Source organism: Panthera tigris, chromosome B1 (genome assembly GCF_018350195.1).
Source record: "Panthera tigris isolate Pti1 chromosome B1, P.tigris_Pti1_mat1.1, whole genome shotgun sequence".
Classification (NCBI taxonomy): Eukaryota; Metazoa; Chordata; class Mammalia; order Carnivora; family Felidae; genus Panthera; species Panthera tigris.
Window position 1 is genome coordinate 122,534,425 of NC_056663.1, and position 21,935 is coordinate 122,556,359.

General features: G+C 35.3%; 1 protein-coding gene across 5 annotated transcripts in view; it reads right to left on the reverse strand.

Moving 5' to 3' along the window:
• The window catches only part of RAP1GDS1 (Rap1 GTPase-GDP dissociation stimulator 1), a 166,849-nt gene that overhangs the window by 92,384 nt on the left and 52,530 nt on the right, over positions 1-21,935 (reverse strand). For 3 of the 5 annotated variants that reach the window (XM_042984151.1, XM_042984150.1, XM_042984149.1), the window contains exons 3-4: positions 11,656-11,778; positions 2,296-2,421 (exon numbers count right to left, since the gene is read on the reverse strand). In XM_042984151.1, the coding sequence (XP_042840085.1) occupies positions 2,296-2,421; positions 11,656-11,778 (249 nt within the window). Of the gene's footprint in view, positions 1-2,295; positions 2,422-11,593; positions 11,779-21,935 lie in introns of those variants that run through there. The other 2 variants (XM_042984152.1, XM_042984153.1) reach the window with 2 other exon arrangements.

Here is a 21,935-nt window from a genome sequence, read left to right on the forward strand (position 1 = left end):
TACATTCTTGAGAGGGAAGAAGGCTAATTAATTAAAAGAGAAGTTACTCACTACTTTTTAAAAAAGAAATCTAATTCCTGGGTTCTTTCAAACTCCTAATTGTCAAAATATATAATGAGAAATGCATTTCAAATAAATTCACAAATCAAGCACACAGCATCATATTTACAGACTAAAATATCATTTTCGTAATTCAAATAAAAGTGCTGTACTTTTCTTACAATTATTCTGACAAAATCACTGAGATGTTCACAGAGATTTAATTTCAAATAAAAGGATAAGAAAGCATACAGGCTTATAGAAATTATATGCATAAGATAGCATGGCACAATGAATACATTTTATCAGATAATTTACAGTAATAAATCACTCTTTATATTTATACATTTTTAAGACTATTAACTTCACTTTCCTTAAACAAGGTTTACAAGTATAAAAAACAGCCTATATTTGCTATGCTTAATTTTCCATTTAACTATAATTTACATTGAATTAAATGAAAATGAAGTGGTTATAAATATTTATAAGTAAATGAAACAAAAAAAATTAAATTCATAGCCTAAAGCACACCACAGACTTTATACCTCATAAGAACAGAGCAAATGGACTTTACTTTCATCAGAATGATAATCTTATTAACTACACATTTACTACCCTAACTTCATGGTTCTTTAGAGTACACAGGAAATAAAATTACTGTGTGCCCATAAAAATAATAGCAGTATGAGATAAGAGATCACTATGAGTGTTTCTTCTATTGTGCCAAAACTAAGGGAAACTCCAGGACAAAAGTACTTAAAATAGAGAATTCCTATATTTAAATAATGCATCATTTAAGAATAACTAAACAGAGCAAGGGTTAAAGAATACTTGTGGCAGCCCTAAATTCTAGTAATATAACACAGAAGGATAAGAATAAACATAGTAATGATCAATGGTCACCAAATACATGCCATCAATCTTTGACTATTACTCTGTAGAGATCTTTTTAACTTTTATTCTTAACATTAATGATATAAAATATATCTTAAATGGTTCACTCAATACTCAAAGCTAATACTGTAAGCTATGATGTTTAATAAAAATCCTAAATATAAAAAGGCAAAGTTACAAACATAAAGCACTAGAATTTTATAAATAAAGCTAATACCCTAGGATAAAAGGCACTAGAAGGAAGGAACAGATAGATAATTTTATAATCAGTATTGGGGACTGGAAATTGTAAGTTAAAATTCATATTAAGACATCCACATCCTCACACATAATATATTATGTTCCAGAAAAAGTAAGGAAAGGAGAATAAGTTAGGCTAGCCTTACCACCAATGCTACAAAGAAATTAAATCTGAAAGTTACAGTTTCAGTCTTTTTTCTACTTTCTTTTATCATAAATAAATATGTTTATGACCTTATTTTCTATCTGGTTTACATGTCCAAATCACTTTGTGAGGCATCGCCTATGATGAAAGGGTTATGTCTTTTGTGCATGAAATCACTGGGGAAAATAAATAGTAAAAGTTATCTTAGTTATATAAATAGAACTAAATTCCTAGGAGACTTTAAAGGTAAATGTTAAAATATGTGTTTCTGGCTCAGAAAATATAAATCTAAGGAAAATCCAGGATAAGGCAAATTTAACTGAATATACTAAGGATTTTTCTGTATTTTGTTTACATATTTGTGGAGAGGAGAAATAGAAAATGTAAAATTTTTGCAATATATCCAAACCCAAGTTCTTGCTTTGTCTTTACCTGGCACGGTAGCGTATTACAGAAAGCGGTGAGGATGATAATGACATTATGACAAATAGGAATGGAGTCAATGCAGATGCAGTAGGCCAGTCTAGCTTTTGAGAAGACAATGGTTTTTATTAATGGTTTTATTGAATTACAAGTAATTAAAAATTTATTTGGACAGACTTAAATACTTTAAAAAACTGTGTTCATAAGCATTCTCATTCAGAGCTATAACTGCAATAAAACCTAACTGAAAAGACAATATACATTTGTTCTAAAACGCTTCAAAAACCCCAATTTCTCAGAAATTGACTTACTTTCCTCTGAAAGTATTATTTGTGATAGCAGAGAAAAAGAATTCACTTCCTTAACTTCTTAGTTAAGAATCCTATGGCTCAAATTTCCACTGGTTCTGCTAAGCAAGCAGAGCTAAATCATCTGGCTCATGTTAGTGTCTTAGCCTAGAAAAGACAGTGCTAACACTAAAAGTGGAATTAGTCTGAAAACCATAATTCTTAAACAAAAGTTTTTAAGTGTATCATTGATATTTCAACACTTACGGCTATCGTAACATATGTTTCCTAGAGCCCTGCCCGTTTGAAGTAGCACTTCCTGGTCTTTGCTATTTAGCAGCTGCACCAGTGGTGAAATCAATCCAGCATCCACACATGGAATACGCATAAATTCTGAAAATAAGAGACATATGTAATTAAAAATCTAAAAATTCACAATTTACATAAATCACGTCCCTTAATAAATACCTACGATTAAAATGTTTAAGATGGCTTACCATTTGAAGAGTACATTCTGTTCAAAAGCACCATTATAACCCTACTAAATACTTCATAGAATAAGTACACAAAATGAGTGGGCTCTTATTTTTATTGACAGTCTCTGCCACAACCAAAAAGACTTTTAATTAACTTTCATTATACCTAATTGATTACTATCTTCTTATAATTACAAATGTGCTTGGGAAGCAATGTGTGATGATGGAAACATTGGCAATGCTCCTTCCATGAACCTGATAATTAACGTACTACAGTTATAAACTAAGTTATCAAATTGTGTGAATTTTCACTATATGGTCTCTAAAAAAGACAAAATATGATTTTTTTCAAAGGTTCAAGTGTCTCATTAAAAATAATAGGTCCTTTTCAATTGCTAAGATCTAGTGGAATCATCTATTCCTTATCTTCATTCCTACTCTTTATTTGTATGGATCATTAGTATCTGCTGTTACACCCACACATTCATAGGTCTTAAGTACCAAATGCTAAGTTTTCTTATGCTTCCAACTCATTTTTCATTAGCTCTATAGTAAACCATTCTCAAATTTATTGTCTCCCAATAACAGCATCACAGTCGTGATGATTAGACATAAGTTTTACGGTGTCTCATGATAGACTACTACATAATTAAAGGATAATAATGACATCTAATTAATAAAAGTTCTCCAAATAATCAGTATTTAGAACCATTATTTTGGACATCATTATTTGCTGTAAGGATGTACTGGTCAATGAAGTTAGTCAACATACATCTAATTCCTCTACCTATAACCCATCCTACATAAATAAATCACTATCTTTTCAGTATTACTTTCAAGGGGGCCCACTCCTTAGCTTGCTCCACAAACACCATCATAAGCAACCCTCCTTCTCATTCTCTTCATTTTCAAATTCCTAGAGCACATCATATAGGGCTGTTATGTGAGCTGTTACCTCTGACACAACTTTTCCTGCTAACATAGCTATGAGTCACAGAAGTATTCCTCTCTAAACAAAGGATTGCATTTCTATTATATCTCTTACTTACTACTGTATTATTGAAAGCTCTCTGTAATTTAAACTTCCAAGATTAAGAATACTTGTTACTTCTAAAGCTAACTTTTAAGTTTACTGTTAATTTTTTTTTAACTCCCTAACAGGAGTTTTGCCTATTGGGAAAACAAATCACGCTATATGTACTTCCAAGAATTCAATGACCATCTTCTATGGAAGATGACACATCAATATACTTGTCTACCTCTTAAGTTAATGGTCACACTTCAGGATCTTTATATATTTCAAATCTTAAAATAGCACGTCACCAACTCAAATTAATCAAATTAAATACACATATTCATTATCTCTTCTACCTTTTCCTATAACTAGCTTCCAACAGTGAGATCATTTTAATAACTACTAAAATAAGAAATTTAGGAACAGTCTGATTTGCACTCTTATGTCATAAATGGAATCTGTTGTTAGATTGTACTGGTTTGTTTGTTGCTATGCTTCACGCAATGGCAACATTGATGAGCTACTATTTTTGCTTTGATACCCTAATTGTCTATATGATACCAACATATCTTTCAAAATTCTGATGGTACAATCAACAGCTTCAGTTATTCTTGAAATGATAGAGAATAAGTAATTACAGGAAAATTGCAGATTCAAATAAAACTAAAGCTGTTCTGAACATTTTTTTTTAAATAGAAAAGCATATAAAGAACACCTTAAACACTCACCATGTTATAGGTCAATTAGGTTTCAATTTTTTTAAAAAGCACATTAAAGGGGCGCCTGGGTGGCTCAGTCGGTTGGGTGTCCGACTTCGGCTCAGGTCACGATCTCACAGTTTGTGAGTTCGAGCCCCGCGTCAGGCTCTGTGCTGACACCTTGGAGCCTGGAGCCTGCTTCAGATTCTGTGTCTTCTTCTCTCTCTCTGCCCCTCCCCAACTTGTGCTTTGTCTATGTCTCTCAAAACATAAATAAATGTAAAAAAAAATTTTTTTAAAAGCACATTAAAAATAAAATAAAACTAGTACATTCCTTAGCTTTCAATATAAAGGCAATACTGCCAGTCCCTGAAAAGAGTAAATTCCCTTCTAAAACCTGCTTTTCAGCCAATTTGTTTTTTAACTGAGGAGTGCAGCCCTCCTTAGCTAGTTTTAAAGACATGAAGTTACATACTTTAGAAGGATGTATGTAAAAATACCAGGAATCAATAAGGAATATGTTTAAGATCTTATATAATTAATATATATAATTATGTTATATATAATATAGTATTATAATATATAATATAGTGTTATATATGAAATATAGTATATAATAGCTATATATATAGTTATATAATATGCATATATATGTGCATTATATATATTATATATATAATATAATATTATATATATAATGTAGTTACATACTTTAGATGGATATATGTAAAAATACTAGGAATTAATAAGGAATATGTTTAAGATCTTATATAATATATGTAATTATGTTATGATATAATATATAATATAGTATTATAATATATAATATAGTGTTATATATGAAATAGAGTATATAATAGTTATATATATATTGCATTATATAATGTAGTTACATACTTCAGATGGATATGTGTAAAAATATACCAAGACTTAAAAAGGAATGTGTTTAAGATATTATATATATATAACATAATTAAGATATTATATATGTAACATAATTATATGTTATGTATAATATTATATATATAATTGAATGAATGGCTGTGACAGTCACCCCTGTTCAAAGGGGTTCCCACTAGACACATCCCTAGTTCACACTGCTTGTGCCTGTTACCTGATCATAGCTGGATGGACTCTGACTCAAGTCCAGACTATACAAGCTGGCCTATCAGATATTCTAGTTCAAAAAATCTTCTAAATGGGGCACCTGGGTGGCTCAGGTGGTATAGCACCCGACTCTTGATCTCAGGGTCGTGAGTTCAAGTCCCATATTGGATATGGAGCCCAGTTAAGAAAAAAACATCTACTAAACAGGATAATAGTGATGAATTAAAAAAAAAAAAAGAAGAAAGAAAAATCAGATCCTCTCTCGACAATTTTTACTCCAGGGGAGTGAGGGAAGGACTATCAGGGGAAAGCTGAAACTAAGATACATTCAGAATGACAGTGAGTGGAAAAACCAAAGTCTGTGGAAGCCATTATGCAATAGAAGGCAGAAACCATTGGGGTGCCTGGGTGGCTCAGTCAGTTAAGTGTCTGACTTCAGCTCAGGTCATGATCTCAGGATTTGTGGGTTCAAGTCTCACATCTGGGTCTGTGCTGACAGCTCAGAGCCTGGAGCCACTTGAGATTCTGCGTCTCCCTCTCTCTTTGCTCCTCCCTTGGTTGCACTCTCTCTCTCTCTCTCGAAAATTATAAACATTTAAAAAATTAAAAAAAAAAAAAAGGAAAACATTAAGTATTTGTACGCATGTATGTGTGTCTATGCAAGATAAAATTCATTTTGCTTTTTGCATAATGTGTGGACTTCAATGCAGAAATTCAATATAGAGCTTTAAGGAATAGGCATTGTTCTATCTCAATACCAACCCAAATTTATTAACATAAAGTTGATTTCTTAAGAGTAGTTTTTTCCTTTGTAGCAAAACACTCAAATGCTTGATAGAATATCTCTATTTCTTTCTAAATCCAGTCTTCCTTTCTTTTTTGCTTTTACTTTCCCAAACCTACTTGAATTACATATCATTTAGCATCATCACAAAGTACAGTACTGTGATAAAACTATAAAATAAAAAATTTCTTTTTATAAAACCTGCTTTTTACGTATCTATTTATCAAATATTAAAAGCCACTTTCAGCTGCCAGACAGACCAAATCTATTTTATTAAAACTAAACTCTTTAAGCCAAATAAAAACAGAGTGCTAGAATCTGCCTTAATGTTTGTTACACTAAACAATAAGTATATTCAGTTTGAATTTTCTCTAATAACCTCATAGCAATTATTAACTCTTAGCTTTTTACAGTTTTCTTTAGAAGAACAAGGAAAACTATGAGGCATAAATATATAAAAAGCTGTGACTTTTATATGCAGGTTGTTGTCACATTTTTCATTTATACTTTGTATTGCCTTTTGTTAAAAAATTGCTACTAATTCTTACAAAATGACAGAGGTTAAACTTCCAAAACTACAATATCAATGAATACTTAAAGCTACCTGACAACCTGGTGCATTATTTTTGGTGGTGGGTATTAATTTTATCCAACAACTTTTCTAGAGCATACATATATTTAATACTAAAATAGACATATACTTGTTATAGAGGGCAAAATTAAAACAAATTTACAAGAGAAAACACGAGACTTCCATGTTTCTGGCAGTGCCCTCTCTAGTCCATCCTAGGCGTACACTTTTATTCTTTTGTGGTTGGGAGCATTCAAGTGGAAAAGTTTGATAGTGACTTTTATAATCTGATAAAGTACAGATGGGGGAAAAAAGCATAATGTTGATCCAAACTACTGATTCCATATTACGTTAGACTGCGATTTAGTTCTCAAGCTATATAGAGGTATGAGAATCACTGGGGGACTTGTTAAACCAAATGGCTGGATCCCAGTCCTAGAGTCCCTGTTTCAATAGGTCTGAACGAGAGGATCAAAGAATCTGCATCCTAATAAGTTCCTGGTGATTCTGATGCTGATGGTCCAAGACAGGGAAGGAGTGTTTTAGAGGACTAAAGGAACAGAAGCCAAGTGGTTGACCTTTTGTCTGCTTTTTTATACCCTTTAACTTCAGTTATCAGCTTAATCTTTCAGGTCATACACTGCTCTCCCTGCATTAAAATCACTAGTACCTCTTCCACTGCTATCATAATATCTCATTACTGAAGAGAAGTAAAGAAGAATAAAACAAGGTGAAGCATAAATTCCAAAGACTATCACATATATTTTTTTAAATTTTTTATTTTAAAGAGAGAGCACATACATGTGGGGGAGAGGGGCAGAGGGAGAGAGAAAATCTTAAGCAGGCTCCATGCTCAGCACAGAGCCCAATGTGAAGCTTAATCCCATGACCCTGGGATCATAACCTGAGCTGAAATCAAGAGTTGGATGTTTAACCGACTGAGCTACCAAGGTGCCCCACATAAGTGTCTGAATCTCAGCTTTACTACCTACTAGCTGTGTAAAGATAGGCAAGATATTTAGCCTGTTACCTCATGTGCAAAATCCTATCTCATATGGGGTTGTTATTAGAATTTGAAATAATGTACATAACTCCTGGCACAATGTAGGCATATTAATGGCAGGCACCTAGTCTTAGGAAATTATTATTATATCTTGACAATGCAATTCTGAAAAGGAGGAAACATTCATAGACACCTCCTATCTTGCTTATTTTTTCTTTGCCTCAAATCAGTCTTAAGTGTACTGCATAGGGGAATATTTTATTTAAAGGTATCAAAATCCTTTACTGTAATTTATGATCATGGCTATGCTCCCACATTAAACTTGCACATGAAACTTCTTGCTAATCCTCTCGAATTTCAACATTAGTATGCTAATTTTTGGGAGATTTTGTATGCACAAATTTAAACATAATTATATTTTAAGGTTAATCTGAATCTATGAAGTATATGCTAATATTTCTCCTCTGTAGTTACATAAAATGCACAGCAGAGTGGAGATGAAAAAATCACCTTCCAATCTCTTTTTAACTCTGGTTCACAAAATCTTGTTTTCACCACCAAGTTTCTAAAAAGAAGAAATATAAGCCCAATTAATGTACTCTGTGGGTCATGTTGCATTTCTGAAGATATTATTTATTTTTAAAAAAGATTCTAATTTACTTTCTCAGCCAGTCACTTACAAAAACAATGTGGTGATTAAGCAAAAAATAACTATTTAAATGTATCCCACTTATTTTAACCAGTAAAGGTAAGTGATATGCCCTTAACAAGCCTCTGATTAAAAGTATAAATGCTACAAATTCTATTATGTCTTTAGAACATAGCTGTCATCTACTAAAGTATTACTAGAAGCAACCTATAGCAGCAGAGTTATCATGAAACTGTGACAAAATATTATAATGACTGATATTAAGTAAGATCACAGAGGAATGGCAATCCACAAAAATTTACTATCCAAAATTTCTGAATCTATGCTAAAATTAGTATGGAAACTCATTCTTAAGAGAAAAGGCTTTTGTGGATGGAGCTGGAGTGTATTATGCTAAGTGAAGTAAGTCAGAAAAAGGTAAGTACCATGTGATTTCACACATTTGTGAAATTTAAGAAACAGAAGAGATGAACACATAAAGGGGCAGGGGGAGGGAACGAGAGCAGGAAACAAACCAAGAGACTCTGAAAGATAGAAAACAAACTGAGGGTTGATGGAGGGAGGTGGGTGTGGGATGGGCTAGATGGGTGATGGGTATTAAAGGAGGGGACTTGTTATGAGCACTGGATGTTGTTAAGTGATGAATCACTGAATTCTACTCTGGAAACCAATATGCACTATACGTCAACTAACTAGAATTTAAATAAAGATTTGAGAAGAAAAAAAGAGAGAAAAGACTTTGAGAAAATAACTGATTTCTGGAAATCTATACTGTAATTCTCACTAAGTTAAAAATAAACCATGTGATCTTAAAAATCAAGCTGTATTGGGGTGGCTAGATGGCTCAGCTGATCAAGCATCTGACTTCAGCTCAGGTCATGATCTCACAGCTCGTGAGTTCGAGCCCCACGTCAGGGTCTGTGCTGAAAGCTCAGACTCTGGAGCCTGCTTCAGATTCTGTGTCTCCATCTCTCTCTGTCCCTCCCCCTCTCACACTGTCTGTCTCAAAAATAAACATAAAAAAAATTTTTTTTCAGTTAAAAAAGAAATCAAGCTGTATTCCATCTAAGAAGATTCACATAGTGGTTGGTCTAGGTTAACAAACAACATCTGGAAGGGTTCCATTCTCAAACTAGATCTGCTTCTGGAGTTCTTTGTTGCCCCAAGGCAATCTATTCAGAGCAGTTCAAATCTGTTTGAAGTACACTAAATACTCCCAAACCACTAGGAATCTGAACATTTATGACCAGCTCAACTACAAAGCACAGCATAGTGATTATATATGTACAGTAGCTGAGACATGACATAAAACAATAGGTGGCCAGTTTTCAGCTAACGGCCAAAAAATGAGTTACCAATACAGAACCCCATTGGAATTTGAAAGACATTTTGAGAACTCCAAACAGATGAAAAAATTTCATGGCAATTTTTTTGGCAACACACATGAACAAGTTGTTTCACTGGGCCCCAAACAACACACACCAGTATTTTACATGCCACCTGCTCTTCTGATTATGTAAATGAAGCCAGAATTTTTAAAACTTCTTAAAAGTATAATATATGCAAATTACTAAAATAAAAGGCCTAAAAATAATATCAAATTTTGAAAATCCAGGCACACTAAAGACATGACATTAACTAAAGCCCTTATACTTAAAAACAGCTTTAAGAAGTCAGTGTTCTGGGGTGTCTGAGTGGCTCAGTCAGTTAAGCGTCTGACTTTGGCTCAGGTCATGATCTCATGGTTCGTGGGTTCAAGCCCTGTGTCAGGCTCTGTGCTGACTTCTAGGAGCCTGGAGCCTGCTTCGGATTCTGTGTCTCCCCCTCTCTCTGCCCCTCCCGCGCTTGCACTCTGTCTCCCTCGTTCTCTCTCAGAAGTAAATAAACATTAAAAAAATATATATTTTTTTACTTATTTTTAATTTTTTTTAACGTTTATTTATTTTTGAGACAGAGAGAGACAGAGCATGAACGGGGGAGGGTCAGAGAGAGAGGGAGACACAGAATCTGAAACAGGCTCCAGGCTCTGAGCAGTCAGCACAGAGCCTGACACGGGGCTCGAACTCACGGACAGTGAGATCGTGACCTGAGCCGGAGTTGGATGCTTAACCGACTGAGCCACCCAGGGGCCTCTAAAAAAAAAAAATTTAAAAAGAAGTCATGTTTTTCTCAAACTGAATTAAAATCATGTGCAAATATTTCTGCTAAAATACAATTCTTCCAAAGAATCTCTCACTGGACATAAACCACATGTAATAGGATGGATTAGATATCATATAATCTAAGTCTTGCTGTCATTGTTGTTTTTTCATAGTATTCTTATGTGGAAACTTAAGAAATAGATGTGTCCTGGGGTGCCTGAGTGGCTCTATTGGTTGAGTGACCAGCTTCTGTTCAAGTCATGATCTCATGGTTCATGAGTTCCAGCCCTGCACTGGGCTCCCTGTTGTCAGCACAGAGCCCACTTCAGATCCTCTGTTCCCCTTTCTCTCATCCCCTTCCCTGCCTGCACTATAAAAAATAAACAAATACTAAAAAAGAAAGAAAGAAAGATGTCCTACATAGGTGAGTGCAGAAAACAGAACATACATTCCAACTGCACTGTTGCAGTTAAGAGCCAAGTGCTAATATTGGTAGGATAGGCTTAGACTATTTAATAAAAAAAAAAAAAAAAAAAAAAAAAAAAAAAAGGAAGTTTATCTGGGTATAATACACACCAACATATAATACACTGAAAAAGGTAAGCTGTCCTGTGACAATTAAGATCAATGACTCAGGGGTGCCTGGGTGGCTCAGTCGGTTAAGCATCCGACTTCGGCTCAGGTCATGATCTCGCGGTCTGTGGGTTCGAGCCCTGCGTCGGGCTCTGTGCTGACAGCTCGGAGCCTAGAGCCTGCTTCAGATTCTGTGTCTCCCTCTCTCTGACCCTCCCCTGTTCATGCTCTGTCTCTGTCTCAAAAATAAATAAACATTAAAAAAAATTAAAAAAAAAAAAAAAAAAAAAGATGAATGACTCCGTGGCAAGCTCAAGAATCCTATTACCAAAGTAATAAATGACACAGGTACAGCAGGGACTAGCAGTACTTCCCTTTAATTCTACCCTGAAGGAACAGAATAGTAAATGGGAAATGTATGAATAGAATGACTATAAGTATAGTCATTTTAAACAATTATATGGGAAAAAAAGTCAAAGAAAAGAGAAATAGAAAGAAATGGACAATGTCTAATCTACAAAATTAAAACATAAATTAATAAAACATACTGACAAGTGAGGTGTAAAACTGAAGATGTTCCCAGCAGAAAAGTTCTTGAGGAAAACCTCACCATTTTTGGCTACTTCTGCTATGATGTTAGCTACTTTGGCTGTGCAGGAAGACTGTGGAATCAAAAGACTTGCAAACAGCTGAAGTATTCCACTTCCTTGGATTTTTTCACTTGTTTCCATATCTGAAAGAGATACAAAGAGCTTTAAGGAAAATCTTCAACACTAATACTGACATTATCTACAATAAAGTCTTCCAAGAATTTCCACCATCCATAATAGAAATTGCTTCAGTATATGTTCAAGTGTATATATATTTATACAAAAGAAATATATTTATAATTTTCAGTTCAAAAAGCTGCTTTTACCTTAAGTTTTTGTTTGCACAAAATACTTTATAATACAATGTTTTGTCTACCTAAAGTCATATTATAAAGGAATCCTTTCTGAATATACACCACTGGCATACCAAATCTGCTTTTCAATGTTAGTTCCAACCTGGTCTATTTGGACTAGCAAGGCCTTTTTTTCTACTTCCCTTCTGAATTCTTAACAGCATATCTTTATCTATATAATTTCTATGGTTTCCTACAATGCTATAGCAATTTTTTAATGACAATTAAATGAGCAAATCATTCACCTTATGTCATTTTATATGGAATCCTATAGAGGAGACCATATAGTTCCAATACTATGTTTTTCATATAACTCATTCAAATAACTGCTCATGAAGAAGAGAATGAGCAGCAATAAGGCCATGGTATTCAGAACTCTATTTGTTGATACAGAAATTCAAGAGTTCCCTTTCTCCCTTCTCTTCTTTGTTAAAATAGAAATAGCCTTTCTATGAAACCAAGCTACTTCACTTTTTCTTAACATGTCACTGAAAGCATGACCTATTAAAAGACAGTAAGAACCTGGAATGAAGGAACTAAAGAAAAACTCAAGGAAACAAAACTTAAAATCATTATTTGATTCTGATCAAGGAAGAGGAATGGCATGTGTTTAAAGACAGAGAATTAAAAAGCTCTTTAACACGTTCAATTTAAATTTAGTCCTCTGTATCCTTTATATCCTTAAAAAAAAAAAAAAAAAAGGTAGACTTCTCATTATCTTTAGCCAGACTACTATTGACATTGTAACTACACTCCTTTTAAATGTTTGTACAAATAAGAGAGAACTCTAAAGATTTCTTGTTAAGTAAATGGCAGCTGATATGATCAGTAGGAAATAGGAAAATCATTTCTTCAAGTTTATTTATTTTGAGAAGAGTCTGTATGCACATGCTCACAAGTAAGCAAGGGGCAGAGAGAAAGAGAGAGGGAGAGAGAGAGAGAGAGAGAGAGAAAGGGAGGGAGAGGGAAAGAGAGAATCCCAAGCAGGTTCTGTGCCATCACCACACAGCCCGATGTGGGGCTCAATCTCAAGAACCATAAGATCGTGACCTGAGCCTAAAGCAAGAGCTGGACACTTAACTGAGCCACCCAAACGCCCCAGAAAATCATTTTTAATAGAATAATTTGAGAGTCTACCAAAAAATAATGTATTTCTTTATGGTAAGTGCTGACTGTTTAGTACAGTGTTTTTCAAATTGTGGATCCCAATGCCCATTAGGAACTCTGGCTTGGTGAACAAGAACCAGTATTTTCTTAAAAAGAGAAACAAAAGGGGAGCCTGGTTGGCTCAGTAGGTTAAGCATCTGACCAGCTAAGGTCATGATCTCATGGTTTGTGGGTTTGAGCCCTGCATCAGGTTCTGTGCTGACAGCTTGGAGCCTGAAGCTTGCTTTAGATTCTGTTAGATTCTGTGTCTCCCTCTCTCTCTGCCCTTTCCCAGCTCGTTCTCTCTCTCTCTCTCTCTCTCTCTCTCTCTCAAAGATAAATACTTGGGGCACCTGGGTGGCTCAGTCAGTTGAGCGTCCAACTTCGGCTCAGGTCATGATCTCACAGTTTGTGGGTTCGAGCCCCGCATCAGGCTCTGTGCTGACTGCTTGCTCAGAGCCTGGAGCCTGCCTCAGATTCTGTGTCTCCTTCTCTCTCTTCCCCTCCCTTGTCTCACTCTGTTTCTCAAAAACAAATGTAAAAAAAAAATTTTTTTTAAACCATACTTTAAAAAAAGAGAGAAACAAAAATAATATCTGCAACAACAAAAGAACAGAAAAAAATTTTGCCCATAGTGAGGTAAAAAAGTGAAACTCTGGTTTGAACCATGTGTATGCAGACACACGTGTAATTGTACGTGTATGACTGCTCTCTGCAAAATGCATTTCTAATTATAGGTTCTGGTCAAAAAAGTTAAAAACCACTATTCTGTGCACTCTTTGACTACAGCGGATTCTGAGCTAAAGAACCTTAACATTCTCTTAACATCATCAGGAGAACTGTGAAATGGTTGAAGAAAAGGAGAACTGTATGGAAAATTGTACTTCCATGGATTTATTATCTTAAAAAAAGTTATGCGCAATTGGTTATATGTGTGTGTGTATTCACCTATGATATCAGTACTACAGATCAAGTAACCAAGGTTATTCAATGTTGAAACTCCACCCATGCATTTCCTGTTGCTACCATAAACCCAGTACATTTTCACACATCTGATACTATTTTAGCTTCTTATATTTTATATACTACAATAAAAAGGATATTGTGGGGATACCTTAAAACAACCTCAGTTCTTAAGTGAAGAAACAGAGCCCTGAAAGATGAAGTAAAACTTGTCTAAAGCCACTAATCATAAAGCATAAACAGCAACTTCAGATGCTGACACTAACAAATCAACATGTGTCTTATCTGGCATCCACTGGTATGTTTTTCTTAAAGAACACTTACTTGAGCATGAATAGGGGAAACCTGTTTTTTTGTGTGCAGTCTCTTACTAAGTTTCTTATAATTCAGATTATTACAAACATAAACTACCCATGATGGGACTTAAACACAGAAGCTGCCCTTTGAGCAAGAATATTTATAAAATACAGTGTGATGTTTTGCTTTTATTTTGTTTCTTGGACTAAAAAATAAGTTTTTAAGGTACTACCTGAAAATTGGACACCAAATTTCCACTAATTGATTTTTTTCCCCAAGAAGCCAAAAAGAACTGAACTCAATTTGCCATATTAAAATCCTCCCTTTTCTGACCATTGTTACCAGAAGATGTACATCCCCAGAATGCTGGGACACGCTGCCCTAGGGGTCTTGTCCCACCATCTGCTGGTGCTGGGATGACAGCAAGAGTCTGGCATAAGGCGTGAATCACAATTAGATGTGACGCTGAGGCATTTGTGTGTGTGGAGGCGAGCAGTTAAGTGCAAATCACTCATACGTGTCTCATTTTAACCTTAACTGAAAGAATGGCTTAGCATCAGAGCTGAACTATCAGGGGCAAAAATAAAACAAAACAATACAAAACTCTTACACTCTGATGAGACTTGCCACAGATTACAATCCAAGGAATTGGGAAAATAGTTTGCACTAAAACGAATGAGGATTTGGGAATAGTATTTTTTTAATGCTATTGTCAGAGAAATAAAAGGGAAAATGTAATCTGTTTTTTTTCACATAAATCTGATTTACAGTTTAGAAAAATCTTACAGGAATTCTATTAACCTGCTAGCATAGGATTTCTATGTAAGTTTCATTTTAAATTAAACAGCTGGGAATTATCTTCTTTCCTTAGGCATAAAAACATAAAGAACCAAATATTGCTTACCACTAAAATGCCACTGTAGAGTAAATAATTACAAAGTTTGAGCCTCATTTCATATATACTTTCTGCACTGGCCATCTACTGTATCTCAAAATGTATATTTATCTGTGAACGAAAAGATGTTCTCAGATATCTGTGAGTACTCTTGAAATAATTTTAAAAGAACATTAAGAAATAGTCGGCAGTTAGTGTTTGCAATCCAAATGATTGGCTGCCTGTAAAGAAATCATGCACTGTGATTGTGAGTCTTAAAAAAAAAAAAAAAAAAAAAAAAAAAAAAAAAAAAAGGTAGACTTTTCATTATCTTTAGCCAGACTATTACTGACATTTTAACTACACTCCTGGTAAATGTTTGTGGGAATCAATTCAACATCTTCCCCCCCCCCCCACCTTCACATTTAGGTGTGGTCATAAAAATGCTTGACTATGCCTACAAATTATAGGCAGCTGGCAGTCCTTGAAGTTTGAAGGACCCATATATGAAGGACAATTGCTACTTTAAGTAATATCTGGGGGGAGCTACTGCAAGAATCACATCCATCACAGTAGCCTTTGCAGTTATGCAAGCACTCATTCTGTTCCTGCAGTCCTATGTCCACACTCCACATGACCTCCTGATGGCAAGGAGGCAACTTAGTTATGAAACTGCCAGTGATAGAAAGAACAAGAAAAGCAGGCAACTGGATTAGAGAAACCTGAAAGAAGAATAAATCAAGGAGCCAGGCTACAATGCCAATAACACACAATGCCTTAGAGGAGAAGTTAAAGAACTACCTGTAGAACTTCTCAAGGCCAATAACCTGGTAGAAGAGTAGGTGGAATGAGAAGGAACTCATAATTCCTTCTACAAAGTCCAAAATTCCCAACAAAGCTGCAAAGTAAATACATTAAAGTAACTGGGTTTACAGTTAAACACCAAGAGGGGGTGTTCAGGTATGTTACTAAGATAAGCTGAATTTATGGTGTTATGTCAGCAGATAGACTACATGAGAATAAATTAACGGCATGCATCTGATAACCAATTTATAGTAAACTCCAAGTTAGAAAAACAAAAATAATGACTGTTATTAGTATGACTCTATAGGATTAAAAATGTACCTAGATTAGATTAAAAGTATTGATTTAGAGTAATAAAAAAAATGTGTGCAATTTTACTTAGAATTATGGGAAGAATAAAGAACTGGTATCTTTATATTACATGTCCAAGGGAGCTTTATGACTATGAAGAAAAGATTCAGATTTGGGATTGACTGCAAGGACCAAGAATAGGACTCATGACCCAAAGGGCCAGGGAACTCAAAGTTCCCTGGGGAACTATGTATTTCTCAAGGGGTAGATTTTTAGAATAAGGTGTAACAAGAGACCTGGCCCTGTGCCTAGGCCATCTGACCCAAATGCAAGGCATCATTGATTATTACCACATAGACAAGTCCCAAATCTTCTCTTCTTTTATTCAACTGAAAACAAAGCATTTGCACTTGGATATGCCATAAATACCTCAAATTTAACATTTCCAAAATTAAATTTACCCTTTTCCCATTAGATTCATACTAGTCTCTATCTCAGTGAATGGCAGGAAACCCATCTAAGCCAGAAGCTCTTGAATGATTATAAATTTGTCTCTTTTACTAAATGCCTTCCTATCACCTACATTTAATCAAAAACACAGGCTCCACAGATTCCATCTCACGAGCATCTTTTGCATCTATCCTTTGTACATCCATGTTACTTCAGGTTCTCAGTTCTGACCTTTATTAAATCCAACAGCCTCCTCAAGAGTCTCCTTAACTCCAGCTCCCATCCTCCCCCATCTGTCATCTACAATGACACCAAAATAAACTTCAGGAAATGTAAATTTCATGTCACTCCTCTACTGAAATCTTTAAATGATCCACCATAACATTTAATGAAATAGTCAAGCACATCTGTCATATTTCCCAACCGGTCTCCCAACTCTTGCATTGACATCCTACACGCTAGTCACACTAAATTACTTGTAGTAAGACAAATTAACCTTATTTTATATGTCCCTACTGCACATGTTTCCTCTCTGAAATGCCACCCCACCATTTTAGGTTATTCCTACTCAGACTCAGTGTTTTCATTTAAAGATGCCTGACTGAAAGTCCATCAATCTTTCTAATCATATCTGACCAGCATAACAGCTACTTTAAATTTGTATTGAGAGCATTTTTTAAATTTCAAAGCAATTTCAAAGATATTCTCTCATCATTTTTAAAACAGTCATGTAGAACTGCATTACAGGTTATGTTTTTCTAATATTACAAGTAAGGCCACATAAGATTATATTGGAAAAGAAAAAAGAAACCAGTTTCTCTGATTCCCAGTCCCCTACTCTTCCTACCACAACTCATTCAGATATGTGGTGATAACAATACTTTGACTAGATTTACCAGTTATTATGTGAGAAATATTTAAAAAATTTTTTAATGTTTGTTTATTTTTGAGAGACAGAGACAGAGTGAGCGGGGGAGGGGCAGAGAGAGAGGGAGAGAGTGAGAGTGAATGAGTACATGAATGGAGGAGGGGCAGAGAGGGAGGCACAGAATCCAAAGCAGGCTGCAGGCTTCACGCTGTCAGCCCAGAGCCCGACACGAGGCTCGAACTCATGAACCATGAGATCATGACCTGAGTTGAAGTTGGACGCTTAACTGACTGAGCCACCTGGGCACCCCAAGAAATATTTTTATTTGACATATTTTGCAGTAGTAAGAACTGAAGTAATAAAAGGATATACAATATTTTGAGATAAACTGAGGCAGTAATTGAAGGAAAGAATGGGAACTAAGTATAGAGAAAGCAAAGCAGGTTTAAAACCAATTTAAAACACGTAAGAGGAATGTATGCTGGCTTCAGAAGATTAAAGTAAGAGCCTGACAAATAAGAAATTAATGTTCCTAAAAGAAAATGGAAATATATGAAGTGGGGAGTGGGGAATGAATAAAACAGTTTCTTTCACTGGTGAGAATCTTTTTTTCTCCAGTAAGGATTTTAAGCAAATAAAAGGACCATGAGATGCGAGAAAATGTATGCAGTCATGAAAAGAAAGAGGGCAGAACAAAGACCCATTTACACAATGACTCACCATCAGAAACAGGTCTTACTAAAAGAGTAAGTTGTGACAGTCATTTTATAAAATTACAACAAATGATTCCGAAAGTCTTGCAGTCATTTCAACTCCAGGGATAATGTAAGCTGTGGGAGTGGGAGAAGTCATGTGTTTGGAAATCTCTGCAAGAAAAAGCCAGGATATCTACTAGTTTGATTACTTTAACATTACCACTAACTAAGTCATAAAACAGTTGCTAAGAAATTAAGAGTTCTGTGGTTAAAAAATAAAAGAAAGATATTTACTGAGAAAGTAAACACCAGGAGAAGTGTTTTCATGATTGCAATAAAAGCAGAGTATATAACTAGAATTGTTCACTTAAAAGCTGAAAGTACTGAAAATATGGTTCCTATAGTAAATATGGATTTCTTCATTGCAAATTAAGAGTATGAGGTTATAGTAAAACACAGTGCAGCAATATTTTCAGTAAATGACACATCTCCACTCTAAGTCAAATACTTTAGGTGAAAACATAAAGAAAGCTAGAGATTTGACATCTGTAGGATTCAGGATTCTTTAAAGTCCTTAATTTGTTAATGTTTACTGTAAGCATATAACAGGAGTATACATTCTTTCTCAAATAAACAAGTCATTTCTTAATGGAGCATCATAAAAAAAAAAAAAAAAAAAGAGTGATCCAAGAAATGCACTTAAGGAAATAATACTTAATGCAAACAAGTCAACTTGAAGCAAACAAGTCAACATGATGTAAAATTTACTCCACCTTTTCAGGAAAACAAACAGCAAAAAAGTATACAGAAAAGGAAAAAAGGAGTCACTTAAAATTGACATTACTGTAACCTTGGACGAAGGAGAGCTGAATGGCTCACATTATCATCTTTAATTAAGATTTAATTAAGAAATATCCAACAATAGATACTACCATTGTGATCTAGCCATCCAAAAGAACATTATGTAATCATTAAAAACATCATTTAAAAATATCTGACATCATAAGCAGATGCTCAAAAATAAGTTTTTAGGGACGCCTTGGTGGCTCAGTCAGTTAAGCATCCGACTTCAGCTCAGGTCATGATCTCGTGTCTCGTGAGTTTGATTGAGCCCCACGTAAGGCTCTGTGCTGACAGCTCAGAGCCTGGAGCTTGCTTCGGATTCTGTGCCTCCCTCTCTCTCTGCCCCTCCCCTGCTCACACTCTGTCTCCCTCTCTCTCTCAAAAATAAATAAACAACAACAACAAAAAAGCATTTTTAAAAAAGTAAGCTATGCTTGATTTCAAATTTTATAAAATAAAAAAATTACAATAAAAACATTTTCTGTATTTTCAAGTTCTATACCATATGCTGGCATTATTTTATAAACAGAAAATCTATTTTAAATCTGTACATATCAGGACATACTGTAAATAACAGAAACTACTACATACTCCAATTTATGCTCCAACAGAGGAATGTACTACCCTACAATTTGCACCATTGTAAAATGTGAAAGTATAGTGAGCTTCATGAATGGTTTCCTGCTCCTGCTGCATTCCTCTGAGCTCTCCTCAACTCTCTTCTTCTGTGTGTTGACATTATCAGACTAGCCCATATCATGGAGGAAAAATGGTTGTACCAGTTTCAGGTCTTATTGAAGAGCAACACAGAAGTCTTCTCTCCCCACACCACTCCTCCCTGCCTCAAAAAACAAAACAAACCCCAAAAGTACCATGGTTCACCCAAACTGAACCGATCTGAATTAGTTATTTTGGCCAGATCCATGCCATGCCATGCCATGCCATGCCATGTATTGATTAGTTTAGGCCTGAACCAATTTCAGCAAATAGCCCCTATAATCTTGGGAGTTAAATTTCATGGCTTCCCCAAAGGAGGAGAGCTGTGTAATGAGAAAAAGAGGGGAAGATGGGGAGAAGAATTTAAGTCACAGTAAAGAAAAAGGGGAAATGAAGAGACACAGGGCATAAATGAAACAAAGAACTGACCAAGATTTGTAGTGATTTACTACTGCTCTATTAGAAAGAAGAAACAAACCCAAATAAAATTATGTTAGCTTAGGTAAAGTTGAAAAGTTTTTAAAGTTTTGTGGGAGGAAATTATAATTTTCTTTCAAGTATAGTCCTAGAGAATAGGAACTAAGTTATCAAGCAAAGCTCAAGATACAGGGCTCCAGTTATGGAATGAGTAAGTCACTGGAATAAGATACAGCATAAGGAATACAGTCAATGATATTATAATAGCCATGTAACAGGACAGACGGTAGCTACACTTTTGGTGAGCACAACATAATGTATAAACCTGTCAAATCACTAGACTGTATACCTGAAACTAATGTAACACTGTGTCAGCTATACTCAAAATAAAAGTGAGGGTGCCTGGGTGGCTCAGTCAGTTAAGCATCTGACTTCAGCTCAGGTCAAGATCTCTCGCTTTGTGAGTTTGAGGCTGGCATCAGGTGAGCTTGAGCCCTGCTGCAGGTGAGCTGGTGCATGCTTTGGGTGAGTCCCTCTTCTCTCTCTCTCTCTCACTCCCTCTTTCTGCCCCTTGCTCACTTGTGCCCTCTCTCTCTCAAAACAAAAACAAAACAAAAAAAAAAAAAATTGAGTGAATGAAGAGTGAGAATAAGAAAGCAAAAGAGAGGGGCGCCTGGGTGGCTCAGTCGGTTGGGAGGCCGACTTCGGCTCAGGTCATGATCTCGCGGTCCGTGAGTTCGAGCCCCACGTCGGGCTCTGTGCTGACAGCTCAGAGCCTGGAGCCTGTTTAGGATTCTGTGTCTCCCTCTCTCTCTGCCCCTCCCCCATTCATGCTCTGTCTCTCTCTATCTCAAAAATAAATAAACGTTAAAAAAAAATTTTTAAGAAAGCAAAAGAGAAGATATTACTAATCAAGAAAAAAATTTGATGTTAATTTCACAAAGATTAAAAACACTTCAGAACAGATGACCTAATGTTGAAATGATAATCAATTTTATGTAAACTTTTGGCAGAAGTTTTTAGTTATTAGGGGGAATGAGTGACTAGGCTATATGCTGTGACACAGGAATAGTTGACTATAATATATTTTAAGTAAATTCTTTATTTTAAAAAGTGTGTGTTAGGGAGACTGGAGAATGAAGTGCTATGAATGGAAGAAATACCAAGCCAAAGCACTTCAAAAAAAATAACAAAAAAGACTGTCAGTTGAAACAATAATTGCTGGGGCACCTGGGTGGCTCAGTCAGTTAAGCATCCGACTTTGGCTCAGGTCATGATCTCGCGGTTCATGGGTTCAAGCCCCATGTCGGGCTCTGTGCTGACAGCTCAGAGCCTGGAGCCTGCTTCAGATTCTGTGTCTCCCTCCCTCTCTGTCCCTCCCCTGCTCATACTCTGTCTTTGTCTCTCTCAAAGATAAATAAATGTTAAAAAAAAAACCAAACAAACAGTAATTGTTACAGAATAAGTCATGAGAGACTTTCAGAGACCATAAATGATTTTATATTTGTTGAGAGACATCAAGAACAAGGGTAAAGAACAATTGGCAAAATACTGATAATCCTATTCAAAATATGTCTAGCAC